Source organism: Dunckerocampus dactyliophorus, chromosome 11, assembly GCF_027744805.1.
Source record: "Dunckerocampus dactyliophorus isolate RoL2022-P2 chromosome 11, RoL_Ddac_1.1, whole genome shotgun sequence".
NCBI lineage: Eukaryota > Metazoa > Chordata > Actinopteri > Syngnathiformes > Syngnathidae > Dunckerocampus > Dunckerocampus dactyliophorus.
In genome coordinates, this window is record NC_072829.1 from 16,767,598 (window position 1) to 16,784,366 (window position 16,769).

Consider the following 16,769-nt stretch of genomic DNA (forward strand, 5'->3'; position numbering starts at 1 on the left):
AAGAGCCGGATGTGATGTGGCTTCCAGACAGCAAGCCAAAGATAAACACGTAGTCCGACGAACAGGGGCGAGAATTAGAAATACTCCACAAAGGCAGCTGTAATCCCTCGAAATGGACTGACTGGCGGGGAGATAGCTATCTTAGAAAACGAGGAAACACTTCATAAACAAGTCTTCCGTATACATCGGTTTGGTGAGTTAAGAAGAACTGACAGTTGTAACGCTACCGGCTAAGCTAGCGAACGTTAGCCAACAGTAGCTAACCGTCTCATGTCCTTGTTACTTAAGGAATAAATTAACCAAACGAACATTCAAACATGTGCATTTTCTGCTGTTGCTTCATTTTTCAGTTTTCATTGTATTTGCAAATGACTCTGTCGTAAGCTTCCACAGGGGCTTGGACTCAATTTGAACAAAATCTTCAATGGTGGGATTAAAGAGCATTTTTGCAAGATGATGAGGTCACACAGTCCACATTAGTGGGTTTGTAAAACATAACCAACCTGGTTTTGCATACATCTCTGTCTCTTTTATTTCCCTGGAGACCAAGGCAAAAATATGTCAAGTCAAGCAATATTTTGAAAATGTAAATTTCTACGATATGAAGACTTTCACGCGTCATTGCTTGTTGCTCTGCTCGACCGCCAGCTGACGCCTCCCGTTTCCCCTTTCACAGAAGCAGTACTCGGAGTCCAAGATGGTGCGTGCTGCATTGGTGACAGTCACTAGTCTGGCTTTGACCGCTGCTGTGGTGGCTCATGCCTACCTCCTCAAACACCAGTTCTATCCAACTGTCGTCTACCTCACCAAGAGCAGCCCCAGCATGGCGGTAAGACTGCGCTCAAGTCAAACACCACTCGTGACTGCCGCTTGTACTTCATTTCACTGACACATGTACTTTGTGTCTGCTTGTAGGTGTTGTACATACAAGCGTTTGTGTTGGTGTTTCTTCTGGGAAAGTTCATGAGGAAGGTGTTTTTTGGACAGCTGAGGGCTGCAGAAATGGAGGTACTTTAATATGGCGTTTGTTGTTCATTGAAGACAACAACTACATATCACATGACATTCCTGTTTCTTTCTCGTCAGCATCTCATTGAGCGTTCTTGGTATGCCGTGACGGAAACATGCCTGGCTTTCACCGTATTCAGGGACGACTTTTCCCCTCGCTTTGTTGCCCTCTTCACGCTTCTACTCTTCCTTAAGTGCTTCCACTGGTTGGCCGAGGACCGGGTGGACTTTGTAAGTGATTGTGATTCCTTCATTTCCACATTTAAGGTTAGGGGATGCCCTTTTAATCCACTGCAGCATGTATGAGGTATCTGTTAGGCTATGTCCACACGAACACAGATATTAGGGTAAGGGGTTAGGCTTAGGGTTAACCTAGAGATTTTTTTAACTGCATTGGTGTAGATAGAGATCTTTTTTAACACCAGAGTGGGTAAAAATGTGTGTTTTGGGGTTTGAGTTGTGACTAGGGTTGAACCGCAACTCTACCCTAACCCTGAAAGGCACATTTGTCCCAAAATATTTGTTTAAAAAATCTCCATCCACACCAGTTCAGTTTTTTTTAAAAAGAAAGCAAGCTTCTGATACGTTAACTGACAAATTTGAGTTAGTTGGAGGTCACATCTTTTCATGTATTTTAAGGCCACACATCAAACACTGTTTCCTTGTTTGACATAATGGGGAAATTAAAAGAAATCAGCCAAGATATCATAAAAAAAAATATTGGCGCTCCACAAGTCAGGTTCATCCTCAGTTGCAATTTCCAGATGCTTGAAGTTGCCCGCTCATCTGTTCAATTATCCGCAAGTATAAACATGCCCAGCCATCATGCAGTTCAGGAAAGAAACAGTCAATTTTGTACCAACAAGGACTAAAAGACCACTCTACCAAGAAGAAGCCATTAATCCAAAATTTGCAAATGTACACAGGGACAAAGACCCTAATTTTTGGAGATATATCCTGTGGTCTGACGAAACTAAAGTGGAACTGTTTGGCCATAATGACCATCATTATATTTGGAGGAAAAAGGAGCTTGTAAACCTGAGAACACCATCCCAACTGTGAAGTATGGGGGTGGCAGCATCATGTGGGCTGTTTTGCTGCAGCATGAACTGGTGCACTTGATAAAATAGATGTCATCATGAAGAAAGAACATTTTATGGCAATAATGAAGCAACATTTCAAGTCATCAACCAGGAAGATGAAGCTTGGCTGGAAATGGGTCTTCAGATGGAAAATGACCCTAAGCATACCGCCAAAATAGTCACAAACTCACTTAAGGATAACAAAGTTGGGTTTTGAAATGACCATCACAAAGCCATGCTCTCAATCGCATTGAAAGTTTGTGGGCAGATTTGAAAAGGCACGTGTGAGCAAGGCGGCCTACAAGCTTGACTCAGCTAAACCCGTTCTGTCAGAACGAATGGGCCAGTACTCCAGCAAACTATGGTAAGAAGCTTGTGGAAGGATACCCGAAACAGTTTAAAGGCAGTGCAACCAAATATTGACTTTAAAGAAAGCCATAAAAAACTTTATTAAACATTTTCTCTCGTGAACAGGAAAAGTTTAGTTTGATTTCATTTCAAACCATGAGGAAAAAAATGTTTCTATTTTTACATAGTGTATGGAAACATCTGGCTTCACCTGTATGTACTGGTGGAAAAGTATTTTGGCATTACACATTGAATACTAAGGGCCCGATCTACTAAGATCCTGAATAATGAGCGAACTCATTAAATGGGCGTGCTGTGGGTGATCTACGAAGATTGCTTGGCCAATTTTGAAAAAGTGCAGAAGTCTTGTGGCGCGCCCTATTTAAATGAGGATTTTGCTCGTGGTTGCAGCTGTCACCATGGAGAGTTTGGAGAGCAGAGTGGCCGTAAAGGAAATCTAAGCTTTGGAGCCTATGGAGGATGCAAATAAACACACTGGTGAATTCCAGGGGAGACATTGCATCATACAGTACTGCGATATTAGTCTATTTTGTCATTTAATATGTATGATTTACACTGAGATGTATTGTGACTATAGGGGTGTTATACTACAACCTATTAAACTGTGAAATTTACCATTTGTTAGGGTAGTATATCCATGTGAAACATGTGGAAAATGTGCTTGCTTGTTATCTACTTACACTTTCAATAGAAGATATGACATGGCTCCTTTTTGTGACTGGTTCCAAATCAGCCCTTACACGAACTCAAACATGGCATGATATGTCTCACGGCACGATATGTCTCCTACTACGTATTTTTATTTCTCACAATACAAATGTGTAGACAAGCGCACAGAAGATTCTCTCTCTGCATCATCTGTCATTACATCTGCCTCCTCCTCACCACAATGACCAGCCGTGCAAGTCGGCACCTGCTTTCCAAACGAAAAGATCCAAAAATACCAACCGCAAACAGGTTTCAGTTTTGATAAATCACATTGGGGGTGCAAAATGGTTAAATTTGCATCTCCTATTATATTGTGCCTTCTGATAATCTGCATACATTTTGCAGGCAAACATATGAATTGACTTAAAGTGCTCTTGATCGTTTGACAGACGCAATCCTATCAAGTTTGCACGTCTTATACACGCAAACGTTTAGTAGCTCAGGCCCTTAGTCTTAGTCGCCATGTTTCATAAATTGTGTCAGTATTTTAAATTTCGGTGTGCTTGATCTTTGTCAGATGGAGCGAAGTCCGAACATATCCTGGGTTTTTCACTTTAGAGTGTTATGTAAGTACACATTATTTGATCCTTTTTCACTTTTGTCTAATGCTACACTGAAATGAAACCTTATGCAAATTTGTGTGTCTACACACCATAATGCAATACAGGACATTTCATGTTGCTCTTGAATGTCAATCTTGTTAATGTTCTGCATACAGTTTGAGTGACTTGGGTATAATTTAGGCATACATTCTGACTTACATTGAAACTCAACTTAACATTGCCGTCATAGGAACAGAACTCATACCTCCTGTACTCCTCACATACACTCTTGTATGCTTTATAAGGAGTAATTTGAGTGTGGTGTGTTCTCCAGCACTGATGGGGCTGCTGGCAGTCTTGGACGTCCTGTTTGTGAACCACGCCTGTCAAAGCATTATCACCCGTGGAGCCTCAGTCCAGCTTGTTTTTGGCTTTGAGGTTTGTCACATTGGAATACAGCTGAATTAGATGTCATATTTTGTGTAATTTTGATATGTTGTACCCTCCAGTATGCCATCCTGTTGACCATGGTGTTGACAACGTTTATTAAGTACGTCCTGCACACCGTTGATCTGCAAAGTGAAAATCCCTGGGACAACAAGGCAGTCTACATGCTTTATACTGAGCTTTTTACAGGTATTATTTGTGTATTTCAAAGTTGCTATCTGTATTATAATAATAATAATATACATGTTTTGTTTTTTCAGGTTTCATCAAAGTGCTCCTGTACATTGCCTTTATGACAATTATGATAAAAGTTCACACCTTCCCCCTTTTTGCCATTCGACCCATGTATCTGGCTATGAGGTGAGGCGTCACACAGACGTTGGATAGTTTTGACACAAGTGTGTTTATAGTAGTAGCCAATTTAAATGGTTAGGACTGCCCAGGATCACGCAACATGTTTAGCTAACCAAAATATTCAAAAGGCATTTTAGTACAGTAATTCCTTGTTTATCGCTGTTAGTTGGTTCCAGACCTGACCATGATCAATTTCCACAAAGTAGGAGTCCTTATTTATGAATGGAATATTTTTGTAATTAGAGCATAGAAACCCCGTTTACGACCTTCTACATACGGTTGTTTACGACCTTCTAATTACGTTTTTTTTTAACATTAGAGCCCTCTAGACATGAAGTAACACCCCTATAGTCACCTTTACAATCGTATTACCCAATATAGTAAGTATAGTGTAGTAAGCAAAAATGAGCCATTTAATACATTAGATAATATGGACTCACCCATCTTAGCTTTGGGAGAGTTTCTTTTTACTTCAGTACAGTACTTCATTTTTTTGCTAATAATAGGCTGTAGTCAACCACAGAACCGCGATGATTTATGAATTAAAATATTTGGAAAAACTGTGAGGGTGAAGCTGCGAAATTTGAAACATGAAGTGGCAAGGGATGGTTGTATAATGCATTTCATTTCCACCCCTGACATACAGGTTATGTTTTGAATTGTGTGTGCCTTCTCCCTCTTTTTAGACAATTTAAGAAAGCCGTAACAGACGCAATCATGTCTCGGAGAGCCATCCGCAACATGAATACACTGTGAGTAATGCAAGCCAGTTCTCCTCAAGTTTATGTTAGTGTTTTTTTTTTCATGCAGGAAAAACATGAGAAAGGGTGCTTGACTAAATCTTAAAGCGATAGATCGGGGTTTTTTTTTTTACATGAAGTGACATGACATGACATCCCCATCAGGAGTGTAGTGCATCTGCAGTGACACCCCCCCCCACCCCCCCACCCCCACCCCCACCCCCCCACACAAATTACTATACTCCCGGCAATTTGTATGCATACCATGTACCCCAGGTTGATAATCACTACCCTACAGTATGGCGGCGTCCTGTATGGTGTCCTTAAAGATCACTCACATGTGCACCCATGTGTTTTTACACCAACAGACTTGTCACTTCCCAACTCCAAACCTCATTTGTTTTGATATTTTGTCAACCCAGCAGCCTCTAGCCCTACTCCTAACAGATATTTAGATACAGGAAAACTTGTTTCTTCAAGCAGGGTAAATTGTTTTTGTTGGGTCATAGCTACCCTGATGCTACACCTGAAGACCTACAGGCCTCTGACAACGTTTGCATCATTTGTCGGGAGGAAATGGTGACTGGAGCTAAAAAACTACCTTGTAATCACATCTTCCACTCCAGGTAGGTCCTTTTTTGAAAGATCCTGACTAGGCACAATGACAGCACCACAACTCTGCATATAACGCTGTAACAATGCCACTTCCCTAACTTTGTGGGTCATTTTGAGTCATTCTGTTTATTTCTATTGTGCAAGGTGGTGATTGTCATTAATAATTGGAGGAGTCAGGTATATGACTCGGGTACAAGGATGCATGTATGTGTTCACCATTATTGATCGATGTTGATAACCTGAATTTTGGCATTCCCTTAAAAAGTTTCACTTATCACCACCAAAATGTCATCAGTCTGCGCTCTGACAAATGCATCACAGATAAGATCATGATAACCAAAGCCTCTGTTTCACTTTCTCTTTCTTTCTCTTTCCCTCTCACACATAGCTGCTTGCGTTCCTGGTTCCAGAGACAGCAGACCTGCCCCACCTGTCGCATGGACGTCCTGCGGGCATCGAATAGCAATCAGAATGCTACACCTGCGCAGGCTCCGCCCCCTGCTCCGGTTGCCCCTGCCCATAACGCTGCCCCACCAGCCAATGGTGAGAGCAGTCAATCATCTGACATCACTACCTTATCTGAGTGTATTTGCTGTATAGTTGTTCTTTATGGCCTCCTAAATAGGCGCCTCTGGCTATATAAAGCACTCCCTTCATTTTTGAATAGGTCATACTACAGCATATTACAAATGTACCTGAAAATATTACATATTTCCACCAAGTTCCACCAGTTCATTGAAGCATTTCCATTGCAGGGTGGCAACAGCTGTGGGAGCTTTGTTAATAGCATTACATCACTTGTGCACAGTATAATGATGAGGAATGTGACACAGTAAACAAAGTACAACTATCACATTTGGTGTTTTGACATGGCAAATAAAGAATTTTAAAGGAGAATATTTCGAACATGCATTCAATGTATGCTGTATGCATGTTCAAAATAAAAAAAACACCAAACCACTTTATAAAAGGGGAAAAAAGTTATGCCACATTTCTATTGTTGCTGAGAAAAGACAAATTTGACTGACTGATTTGAGTCCTCCAATGTGCCAGACTTGCCTAATGTGCCTAATTAGAGGTAATGGCTTGGAAGACTACAACTTTACACATCTGTTCTGTGCCATTTCCTTTCCAGTCGCTCCTGCCATGTTGCCAGGCTTTCCCCCTGGCCTCTTCCCCTTCTGGGGTCCTTTCCCTCCAGTGCCTCCACCAGCAGCGCCTGGTGCTGCAGATGCTCCACAGAGTAGCACTGAGGCGACACAGGCTGCTGGTATGTTACATGACTTTAAAGGTGTATAAGAAGAGTCTGACTTGCTCAACTAGTATGCTTGCTTCCATCAGGTACCAGCCAGTCCACTTCATCCAGTGCGGACGCAGCCTCAGCAGCTGCTCCAGGCTCCACAATGCCAGGATTCCCTTTCTCCATTCCTCCTCCCTTCCCTAGTGCACCGTGGCTGCCCATGCCACCACCGCCTCCTCCTTTTAGTAAGCTTTAGCCACATAAACAGTCTGCAATTGTATTTCACTTTGCAGCTGCACTTGGCACACATGAACCTTACAGAAGTATTCTTGTCTATTTAAGTGTTACTATCTAAAAATGGCATGTTTGAATTTAACACCTCCCTTGGCTTTCAGTGTCATCAATGCCTCCTCCTCCACCGTCTCTATCGCGCCTGTCAGAGGAGGAGCTGAGGGAGCTGGAGGTGGAGGGTCGACGGGGCCTGGAGGCCAGACTCCAGTGTCTCCAAAACATCCACACCCTGCTGGACGCTGCTATGCTTAACATCCACCATTACCTCAGCACCGTCGCCACGCTCACGTAAGCAGACCTTCTGCTCACAATCATTATGGCTTGTATGGTTACGTCTCCTTACAGTCTGGAAAATAAGTCGATCAGGTGCACAATGCATTTTCTCTCATATGATTTGTTTAGATTACATTAGTGAGGCCCCTATGGGTGGACATGCTGCAACAGTTTATTTCATCATTTCCTCCATTTGTGTATATTTTTCAATCTTGTTTTTTCATGTAGTAATTTTTTTTTAGTTGTAAGAATTATGCAGCGGGGTTGACCTACGTAGTTGAGTTGACGACGTAAGCGGAAACGACTTAGACAAGTTGTCAACATTCTTTCACATATCCTTACAGCCTCCACACATCCACAACACTCATTATTCACACTCCTCCTGTCAGGCAGACGCTACAGGAGTTTGAAGTCCAGGACCACAAGGCTGGCAAACAGCTTTTACCCACAGGCCATCAGGCTTCTCAACGAAGCACTCACACACGCCGCACGCAACACACGCACACACTCATAACACTTTATTTAATTGTATTAATGTCTCTTTTGTTGTTGCTTAATTTATTGTTAATGTTTCTTCTTTTATTGGTATTGTTTCTTCTGTTCCTTTTCTTTTTCTTGTGTTTTCTTTCTTTTTTGAGACAATGAACAGAATAAGAATTTCATTGCATAGTGTAACTACCTGTCTTACTGTGCATATGACACTAAAACTCTTGAATCTTGAATCTATTGAATTTATATGCTAAAAAACATTGTTGGGACAATTAACCCGGAAAGACAATGTTATTTATGAACGTCTGCTTTCTTTGCAGTCCTCCAAGGGCAGACAGCAGCACTGCTTCCTTCTCCACTGCTGGTACCAGCACCGATGGCCCCAGCCAAGAGAAGAACTCCTCCCCCAGCTGTAAGAATGTCCATGCTATAAACACATCAAGTTAATATCAATCATGTAATATTTCATTCTTGCTGCCTCAGTGAGCACAGCCACAGCCCAGATGGAAGACTCGGCAGATGGTGAGAGAGCGGATAAAACTGATGAAGGATCAGAGGATGAAGACGGCGAGCCCAACGCCGCTGAGCTGAGGCGCCGGCGTCTTCGGAAGCTGGAAACGGCATCACCTGTGCCTCCAGACAATTGAACACATGGAGGCAAACGGACCAACAGCAAGGAGCTTTGAACCCAGATGATATGTTGGTGATGCTTTCTGAGCCCCTCCTCTCTATGCCTCTCGCCTTCCACAGGATCCACTTTGAGATCACGTCAGGCTGCCGGGATTTTTCCACTCATGTGACTTGATTCATAGCATGTTTTTTTTTTTTTTCTTCTTTTCACTGCTGTTTGGCCACACAATAAATAGTGGAATGAGAGGACTGCAGGCACTTTTGATGGACTTAACGTAGGAGACTGTTTAGGTTAGAATTTGATGGTTTCATTGATGTCGGTGCCTGCACGATTTGTTTCTCTTTAATCAGCCAGCTGAGTAGAAGGCTTGTGCACAGTGATCTTTTCAAGTCTAAACAATTGAAACAGGATTGAAACATTTTCTTTTCTTTGCACTTTTGCATCCTGTTTTTTTCAACTTTGCAAGTGCTGTAACATAGATTTATTCGAATGTACATACTGTATAAAGAGTTTTAATAGGGTGAATTGTACAGATAGAATAAACGGACTGATGAGCGGTGTTGGACAAACTACTTGTTTAAATGGCGTGTGCCATTGAGACGTTTTACGAGAACAGGGTAGGCTGGTGACGTGCAGTTTTTTACTGCAGTGTTTACCTGAAAGTGAGCAACCACAGTGCTCACTGACTAGCTATTTAGCTTCATGTGGAGTAATATTAAACAATGGCACTGATGGGACATCCCTATTTTTTATCTAAATATCAGTGCATAATAACGTGCCACATTTCACTGTCTGTGACGGCGTTGCAATGTGTCATGTAATAAATACAAATTTGACACACGCACACCTGCGTTCCTTAGCAACAGTCTGGACAAGCTTTAGTTGTGGGTTTGCATAGTAAATGATTAGATCCACATTGGACTCACTTTTCAGAATTACCTGTAAAACTTAAAAGTTAAACATTGGTCAAAATTCAGAATAATAAAGGAGAAGAGTAAACAAAAACATCTTTAAAAGAAGACATTGGAATGGTTACATGAACAAATGGGACAGAGTGCATGCTTATAAGACTCTTAAAAAGGAATGATAACGGGGCATTTTTAGGTAATATACAGTACAGTTAACTACTGGATGTAACATCACTGAGTATGATGTTTGGCAATTCATGTCTGGGTGTTGGTTCCCTTTGTCGCTAAAAACACAAGGTGCATGTTTGCCGCTTGGGGACAATTCCTGAGATTTTCAGTGCAAAAACACACTAATATACACACACACACACTGTTTGTACTGGCTACTAAGCAGCTTATCTTTGCCCTGAGTGGGGTGGGTCAGTTTTGGGGGGTGGAATAGAAAGAGTGGTGCTGGTGGTTCTGGTCTGCAGGCTTATTGGCAAACAGGAGTGGGGTCGTCTCTGATCCAAACCAGCTGGGAAAGAGAAGAACATTAAAGACGGAAGCAGGACATCGACATCAACAAGTGGCTGTCACCTGACTTTGAGTGTGGCTGGTAGCTGCGAGTCCAAGGAACCGACTCCTCCTCGTCGCCGCCTTGAGGGTCATCAAAGAAATAAGGGCGAGGTAGGACTCTGTTGTTGATGGTCAGACTGCTGACCTGCCAGGACCACACCGTAACGTGTGATACCACAAAGATGAATGTACATGACTTGGTGTACAACTATTACACATTAGACACATGGAACATCTCAGTCAAATGCTACTGAGGTTGTCCAGATTACAATTTGCTCAACTATGCCTTTAACGTTGTACAAACATTGAGTCGGCCTTTGCTTTTTCTTTGGCAGCTCATCTTTACATTATTTCAAAACATTTGTTTTGCTTCACAAGCTTTTTGCTCACTTTTTGTCTTCCACAGCGTCCATAAAAATGACATGCACATACATTATGGCCAATAATGCAAATTAGACACTCTACCTCTTGTGTAGGTCTGCGAACTCTGAAGATGAGGATGAGCAGACTGGTTGGCAGCAGCTCCCAGATGAAGAGGATGGCGCCAAACGCCAGGTAGCCTCTATCGCCTAGCTCGTTACGCAGGTCCGCCTAGAAGCATGTTTAGTTTCAGGAGATATGTTTTGAAACATAAAAGATGCATATTTCACTACCTGGTCAGAGACGTTGTACCAGTCAAAGTCAAAAGACTCAACATGGTGGTTCTGGGACAGGATGAGGACGCTGAGGTTGTAGCAAGCTCTGCTGGCAAACAAAAAGATAACCGCCGCTCCAAGTGCGGCCGTGCGACACACGCTGGTCCCCTGCACACACCCAAATAAGAAGATCTGGCCATCCTTCCATCATACCTGATATTTCATCCATGCTCACCTTGCTGCTCAGGTACGGGCCAGTAGAGTGAGAGTGGCGCGTCAGCAGCAACAGCACAGCGGCCAGCAACACTGCGTCCAGAATGAAGAGCAAGTCGTTGACCAGAACCCGGACCAGTACCAGATTCCAGGTCCTCTCCCCCTGCCCCGTGCCGTCACCGCGGTCCCCGAGAGTGGCGCACGCCACGTTGACGCAGAAGAAGATGGCGTTCAGTGCCCCGTACGTGCAACGGGCCACACATCTGGAAGACAACAACAGAATGACTCACATGGGACACGCATGTACTTTTATTTTTTAAGAACTATGGTAGTCCACAGCACTTGTATCAACTTTTTCCATAGATGCAAAACCACTTTTCTACGTTTTGTATATGAAAGGTGCTAAAACGAGAGCTGTCAATTGATTACAATATTTAATCGTGATTAATCACATTTTGTCCATAGCTAACTCAGTGAATCACACTTAATCACAGATAGAAATAAGTTTTTATCTCCAATAAGTAGGGAGGTAAATCTGTTTGTGGTAAACAATTGAACATGCAACTACATCTAATTGTATGTAAAGGGATGGCAATTTTGTAAATATGGGCCACTATTTTATTCAAGAAATAATACACAGTTAGAAATGCCAGTTTTTGCAAGCAGCGTTTTGTCTCACTTTGTTTGACAGTCCTTGACCTTCTAACTTTGTCCCACGCTGCACAGGTGGACTACTATACTGTATTTTGACCCTTTTCTTTCATCTCATATTTGGTACCAAATGCTGACACTGTGTGAGAATGCATAAAGGTAACATTGATTTGATGACCTCACTGCTTGACAGTTTGAATGAACTTTTTTTTAACAAAGCTTATCTTCATCTTGCAAAGATAAAAGCATGCCAAGAACACAGTATGCAGCCTACACTCCATGGTTCACCGCACTACTCAGAAGAAACAAGGCTAAAGATGTTTACTCACAGTCGTCTGTCCACTTCTGCACTGTAAGTTTCTCTCGCTTTGAGTAGCACCTGTGGTACCAAACACAAGAATCGAGTCAGACACATCCTGTCCTACGTTGCTCGTCGTGAATATTCCATCGGCCTCACCTGAGTGAAATACAGGTTGATAAGACTGAGCGTGAAGAACTGCAGGCAGACGGGGAAGCAGTAGAGCAGCCAGTAGACAGCCACAGGGAGGTGGTTGGCCTCCAGTGCGTTGCGGAAGTAGAAAGAAAACAAGGTGGTGCGAAGTGAGGCCCACAGCAGGCAGAGGAAGAGAAAGATGCTCTGGTAGCTCCATCGTTTGTGTCGGTAGAGGTAGAGAAGCCAGAGCTGGGCGTACACCACCAGGAAGAGTACAGCGTACAAGGTCGTGTACAGGATGGTGAAGCCCAGCTGGACTGAGGGGGCCAGAGCCGGATGCAGGGGAAGAGGGGCCGGCAGGGCGGAGGAGTTGGGAGGAGGTGGGGCGGCTGTGACTGGAGCTTCCATTGCAGTCTTAATAAGATTAAAAGTCCATCATGACCACACGTCGCTCTAAAATGGAAGTTAACGTGGACTCACAAGCCTGTGTGAGTCTGAGGAAAATCATAACATGAAATTAGCATCAATGAGTGTTAAATCTGTCAATATTAAATGACTATACTGTACCATTCATTATCCTTATATAAACAGCTACAGGGAGCAATTGCATTTATCTGCTATTTGTAAATGAGCCATATAATGACTCGGAAATGTAAACTACAGCTTGTAAATGTGACATTTGGAGGAAATCCTAAATGAAATTGTGTTATTATTACTGTTGTGCATCAATCTATTAATGATGTTAACTCCCCAACAGACGAGTCGAGTAAACATGTATAATTACAGTTAACAATGGCCTTTTTTGGTCTTTATTATTGAACTTTGGAGCGACCTTTGACACTTCACTAGGCAAAAACATGTCTTTAACGGGATGTTTGTGTCGTAAACAAGCTAGCTTTCAAGTTAAGCTAACCGTCACTGACACTGACCAAAACGCAAAAACGTCAATATAAACTATTTCATAGTCACTCCGTCATGTGTTGCTAATAAAACGTGTAATATGAAAAGTGATATGTTGTAATTACATACCTTATTTCAGTGGAAGCCTCGGGATTTGCAGACAGGCGACGTCAGTGTCGTCGTTTCCGTGTTACGGTCACATGCGTCACGTCGGATAGGCGGAGCTTTGGCTGTTTGATTTCAACCACCAATCAGCGATGATAGCAAATCGCGGTTTCTTTAAGTTTGTTGTTTGCTCACCTAATGAAGAAAGGCGCATTCAAAATTGAATATAAAACTATCGATCACAAGGGGTGTGTTTTGATGAAAGGGGCAAGTATTCAGCGAACATTTTGGTTTAGCCATTGTGTATTAATATCACTTTCACCCTTTTAATTCCAAAGGCGATACAAAAGGCGTGAAAAATGCCGATGGTATTGCGCCCTAGAAAATCAATGTACCGCAGTGATGGCGACGAGGAGATGCATATAACAACAACAGAAACGAGGCAGTCGTCCCGCCTGCAAGAGAGACCCACGTATACGGTGAGTAATATTACCCAACTTTTCCGCTTCCTCTTCCTCTGCGACGGAAAGAAAACTTAAGTGAGCCACGTAGTTCCTCGCTGTAGCATTGTTGGCTAAAGCAGACGCTAGCATCGTTAGCCGAATTGACCGGGAAAACAAAACGAAACCAACATTTTTACACCATTTTGACGTGTAACACTTGTGTCGCTTTACCGTCATTGTCTTAGGCTTGTTGACTGAAGTGCGTTTGGCTTAAATTCATTAAAGCTCGCTCGTCACGGTGAGTCTTTTTATTCTGACGTCATTTGATGATGTCAGCGTTTGTCCTTTGGTGTATTTCGCACACACTGCATTAATTTTTTATCGCGCTATTGTTACTTGCTGAGTCACGCGTGCTTATTTTTTTAGGAGTCAGACGACGCGGACTCGGACGCTGTGCAGAGCCAAGTGATGGAGAGACTGCAGTCTGATGAGGAAGAAGAGGAAACTGTGGAGGAGACAGAAACGGTAGCAGCATACACTTCCCGGACACTGCATGCACTAGATCTACACATAAACTACATCAACTCATTACAACAACGCACATTCAAATCTTCTATGTGTACGCAAAGTACAGACAATGACGACCTACCTATTATTATAAATACATATTTATGTGTAACTACACCGCATACTAACTTCTACTAAATAATTTAAGACTCAACTGACTCAGCTCAGCTAACATGGCCCACAGTCCAAACTAAACTAAAGCACAGAGGCACACTAAGGCACAGACAGTAGCCTGCTAACTAAAAGACACAGAACACATTTAATTTATTTAACAATTCAGCCTGGACTGGGATCTGTGCTTTATTTGATGAGCAAAGGCAAACAGGTAGCGCCAAGTCTATCTGTAGCGGGCCGACACAAATAAATGGATGGCTGGGAAACACAATTTCTAGTCAGTTTGCATTTAAAAGCTAGATTATTTTGTTTCCTACTCAAGTCATGCTATACAAGGAGTTGATGTTTGCAAAATACAAGTCAGAAGAGCCTTCAACTTGTTTTGTTAGGCTTGTCTCTATTGTTTATTTATTATATTGAGAAAAAGTCATAATAATTACATCATCGTATTGATACATTGCCTTATCATTATTCTATGTATTTAAAAAATCACATATGGAATACAGGAAGTGAATAAAATGTACTGCACAAGATGTGGAACGGATGGGGGGGGGGTAGGATTATAACCTTGGCTTCTTCCTACTCCTTTTGAACATGTGGAACTGTGAATTGAATTATGTAATTATGTGATGTATTCCATTGTAACTTGCATGCATGTTCAAATAAAATGAAACCATAACCAACCATAACCATGCTAATATAGTAATCCCTCGCCATTTCGCGTTTCGTTTCACGGCTTTGCTCAGTTTTTAAAAAATATATTAATTAATCATGCTGTTTTTGTGATTGAATACGACCTCCTATTACTAAAACAAAATCGGCATATTTAAGCAATTGTACATATTGTTTGCCTAAATAAAAAAAATGTCAAGCATAAAAATGGCTTAATGAACTAAAATACAAATACAGTCATCCCTCGCCACTTCGTGCTTTGAATTTTGCGGCTTCACTATCACGGTTTTTCAATATATTAATACATTTTTGCTGTTTTGTGGTTGGCTACGGCCTATTATTAGTCAAAAAATATGCACATTGAAGCAGATGTCACGTATATTTGCCGTATATTAAGCATTTCCAAACATAAAAATGATAAAATGAACTAAAATACAAATATAAGGCACATTGAAAGACATGTGATTCTATATTATGTCTTATATTATGTCTTATTTTCGATTATTATGTCTACTATACTGGGTAATACGAATATAAAACTAGGAAACTATTCCATTTATAAATAAGGAACCCTACTTTGCGGAAATTCGCTTACCACGGTTGGGTCTGGAACCAATTAACCACAATAAATTAGGGATTAACTGTATAAGGCATTCAGAAGACGCATTCAAAGACTTTGTGATGATATATAGTATTCTACACTGGTCACTCGGTGTCAGTAATGTTACTGTAATGTTCAGTGAGAAACACACAAGCTCCAGACTTCATCACTGGAAGAAAGGACAGAATTTTATTGCAGGTTTGAATGATTTCACTACAGACACAATCCCTAACATGGGCGGCTGTAACTCACGCCAAACTAACTCCGACGTCAATTGCCTTACTTTCTCTTATTGTGTTGACTATATTGGGTAATACAAGTGTAAAAGTGACTATAGGGTTGTTATTTCATCTCTAGAGGGCTCTAATAATGTTGAAAATATATAATTTATTATATATTTATAAGGATGAAACTATATTTAGAAGGTTGTAAACAGTGTTTGTATGCTCCAATTATGAAAATATTCCATTTATAAATAACGAATCCTACTTAGTGGAAATTGACTATCACGGTAGGGTCTGGAACCAATTAATCGCCATAAACGAGGGATTACTCTATGTAGAAATGAGCAAAAACAATCATCAAAAGTTTGCATCAGTTTGAGTTGCTAGTATTGTTGCTAACTGATAGCACAAGTTCATAAATACACAGGACTTGATGGAAAAAGTCCTATGTGCCAATAGATGGTAATGACATGAGGCGTGGATGTTGAGAGTGGCGTGGGAACTTTATCTCAGCCATGGAAAGAATGTAAATTTTGGGACACGTCATCAGTAGTGTACCTTTTTGAATCGGTGGGTGTTTCGGCCTTTCAACACTACACAACCTCATGAAAGGCAGCCAACTACAGGGTGACCAAGCCTGAGCCTGTGTCCCATGCCCAATCATGAGTAAAGTAGTGCCTGGAAAATGGAGGGAGATGAGCTAGGCAGTAAGGTCCCAAACTGGGATTTTAAAAAACTGCCCCGCCCACTGGGTCATCGCTCAGCCTCTCCCCTTCCTCCCACGGCACACCCCTGAGTAAGGGCAGGAAGGAAGGGCGTGGGTTTAAAACTTCTTTAGGGTCATCAGGTGGGTACCCTTCTTCATTGGCGTTTCGATGATAGGCGCATGACACCTCCAGAGGGCTCATCGGCTACACCTGGCGTCTCAGATGTGTGCCCCCCTCTGCTTTGAGGCC

At 42.0% G+C, this 16,769-nt stretch overlaps 3 protein-coding genes across 6 annotated transcripts in view; 2 read left to right on the forward strand and 1 right to left on the reverse strand.

Annotated features, from left to right (window-relative positions):
* On the forward strand, positions 1-9,359 carry syvn1 (synovial apoptosis inhibitor 1, synoviolin). Its single transcript, XM_054792433.1, has 16 exons — positions 1-193; positions 677-829; positions 916-1,008; positions 1,087-1,239; positions 3,685-3,733; positions 4,044-4,147; positions 4,219-4,345; positions 4,417-4,516; positions 5,197-5,262; positions 5,760-5,876; positions 6,254-6,408; positions 7,001-7,135; positions 7,207-7,350; positions 7,501-7,684; positions 8,479-8,570; positions 8,642-9,359. The coding sequence occupies exons 2-16, from the start codon at positions 698-700 to the stop codon at positions 8,803-8,805; spliced, it is 1,815 nt and encodes a 604-aa protein (XP_054648408.1). The 5' UTR covers positions 1-193; positions 677-697; the 3' UTR covers positions 8,806-9,359.
* Positions 7,164-13,500, reverse strand: gpr137 (G protein-coupled receptor 137). Its single transcript, XM_054792434.1, has 8 exons — positions 13,217-13,500; positions 12,212-12,681; positions 12,084-12,133; positions 11,126-11,366; positions 10,909-11,058; positions 10,721-10,846; positions 10,282-10,400; positions 7,164-10,214 (listed from the first exon to the last, which is right to left on the reverse strand). Exons 2-8 carry the CDS (start codon positions 12,593-12,595, stop codon positions 10,118-10,120), a joined length of 1,167 nt encoding a protein of 388 aa, XP_054648409.1. The 5' UTR covers positions 12,596-12,681; positions 13,217-13,500; the 3' UTR covers positions 7,164-10,117.
* The window catches only part of pld7 (phospholipase D family, member 7), a 15,422-nt gene continuing 11,952 nt past the window's right edge, over positions 13,300-16,769 (forward strand). The window contains exons 1-3 of one of the 4 annotated variants that reach the window (XM_054792430.1): positions 13,350-13,440; positions 13,531-13,671; positions 14,062-14,160. In XM_054792430.1, coding sequence (XP_054648405.1) covers positions 13,552-13,671; positions 14,062-14,160 — 219 coding nt within the window. In that variant the 5' untranslated portion in view covers positions 13,350-13,440; positions 13,531-13,551. Of the gene's footprint in view, positions 13,672-13,713; positions 13,934-14,061; positions 14,161-16,769 lie in introns of those variants that run through there. The other 3 variants (XM_054792432.1, XM_054792428.1, XM_054792431.1) reach the window with 3 other exon arrangements.

Excerpts from the sequence above, each read along its gene's own strand:
- syvn1 (XM_054792433.1), top strand. The coding sequence starts at position 698 with ATGGTGCGTGCTGCATTGGTGACAGTCACTAGTCTGGCTTTGACCGCT. Across the intron at positions 830-915 it reads AGAGCAGCCCCAGCATGGCG|GTGTTGTACATACAAGCGTT; the intron begins GTAAGACTGCGC and ends GTCTGCTTGTAG. Across the intron at positions 7,351-7,500 it reads ACCACCGCCTCCTCCTTTTA|TGTCATCAATGCCTCCTCCT; the intron begins GTAAGCTTTAGC and ends CTTGGCTTTCAG.
- gpr137 (XM_054792434.1), bottom strand. The coding sequence starts at position 12,595 with ATGGAAGCTCCAGTCACAGCCGCCCCACCTCCTCCCAACTCCTCCGCC. Across the intron at positions 11,059-11,125 it reads GCCCGTACCTGAGCAGCAAG|GGGACCAGCGTGTGTCGCAC; the intron begins GTGAGCATGGAT and ends GGGTGTGTGCAG. Across the intron at positions 10,401-10,720 it reads TTCGCAGACCTACACAAGAG|GTCAGCAGTCTGACCATCAA; the intron begins GTAGAGTGTCTA and ends TGGTCCTGGCAG.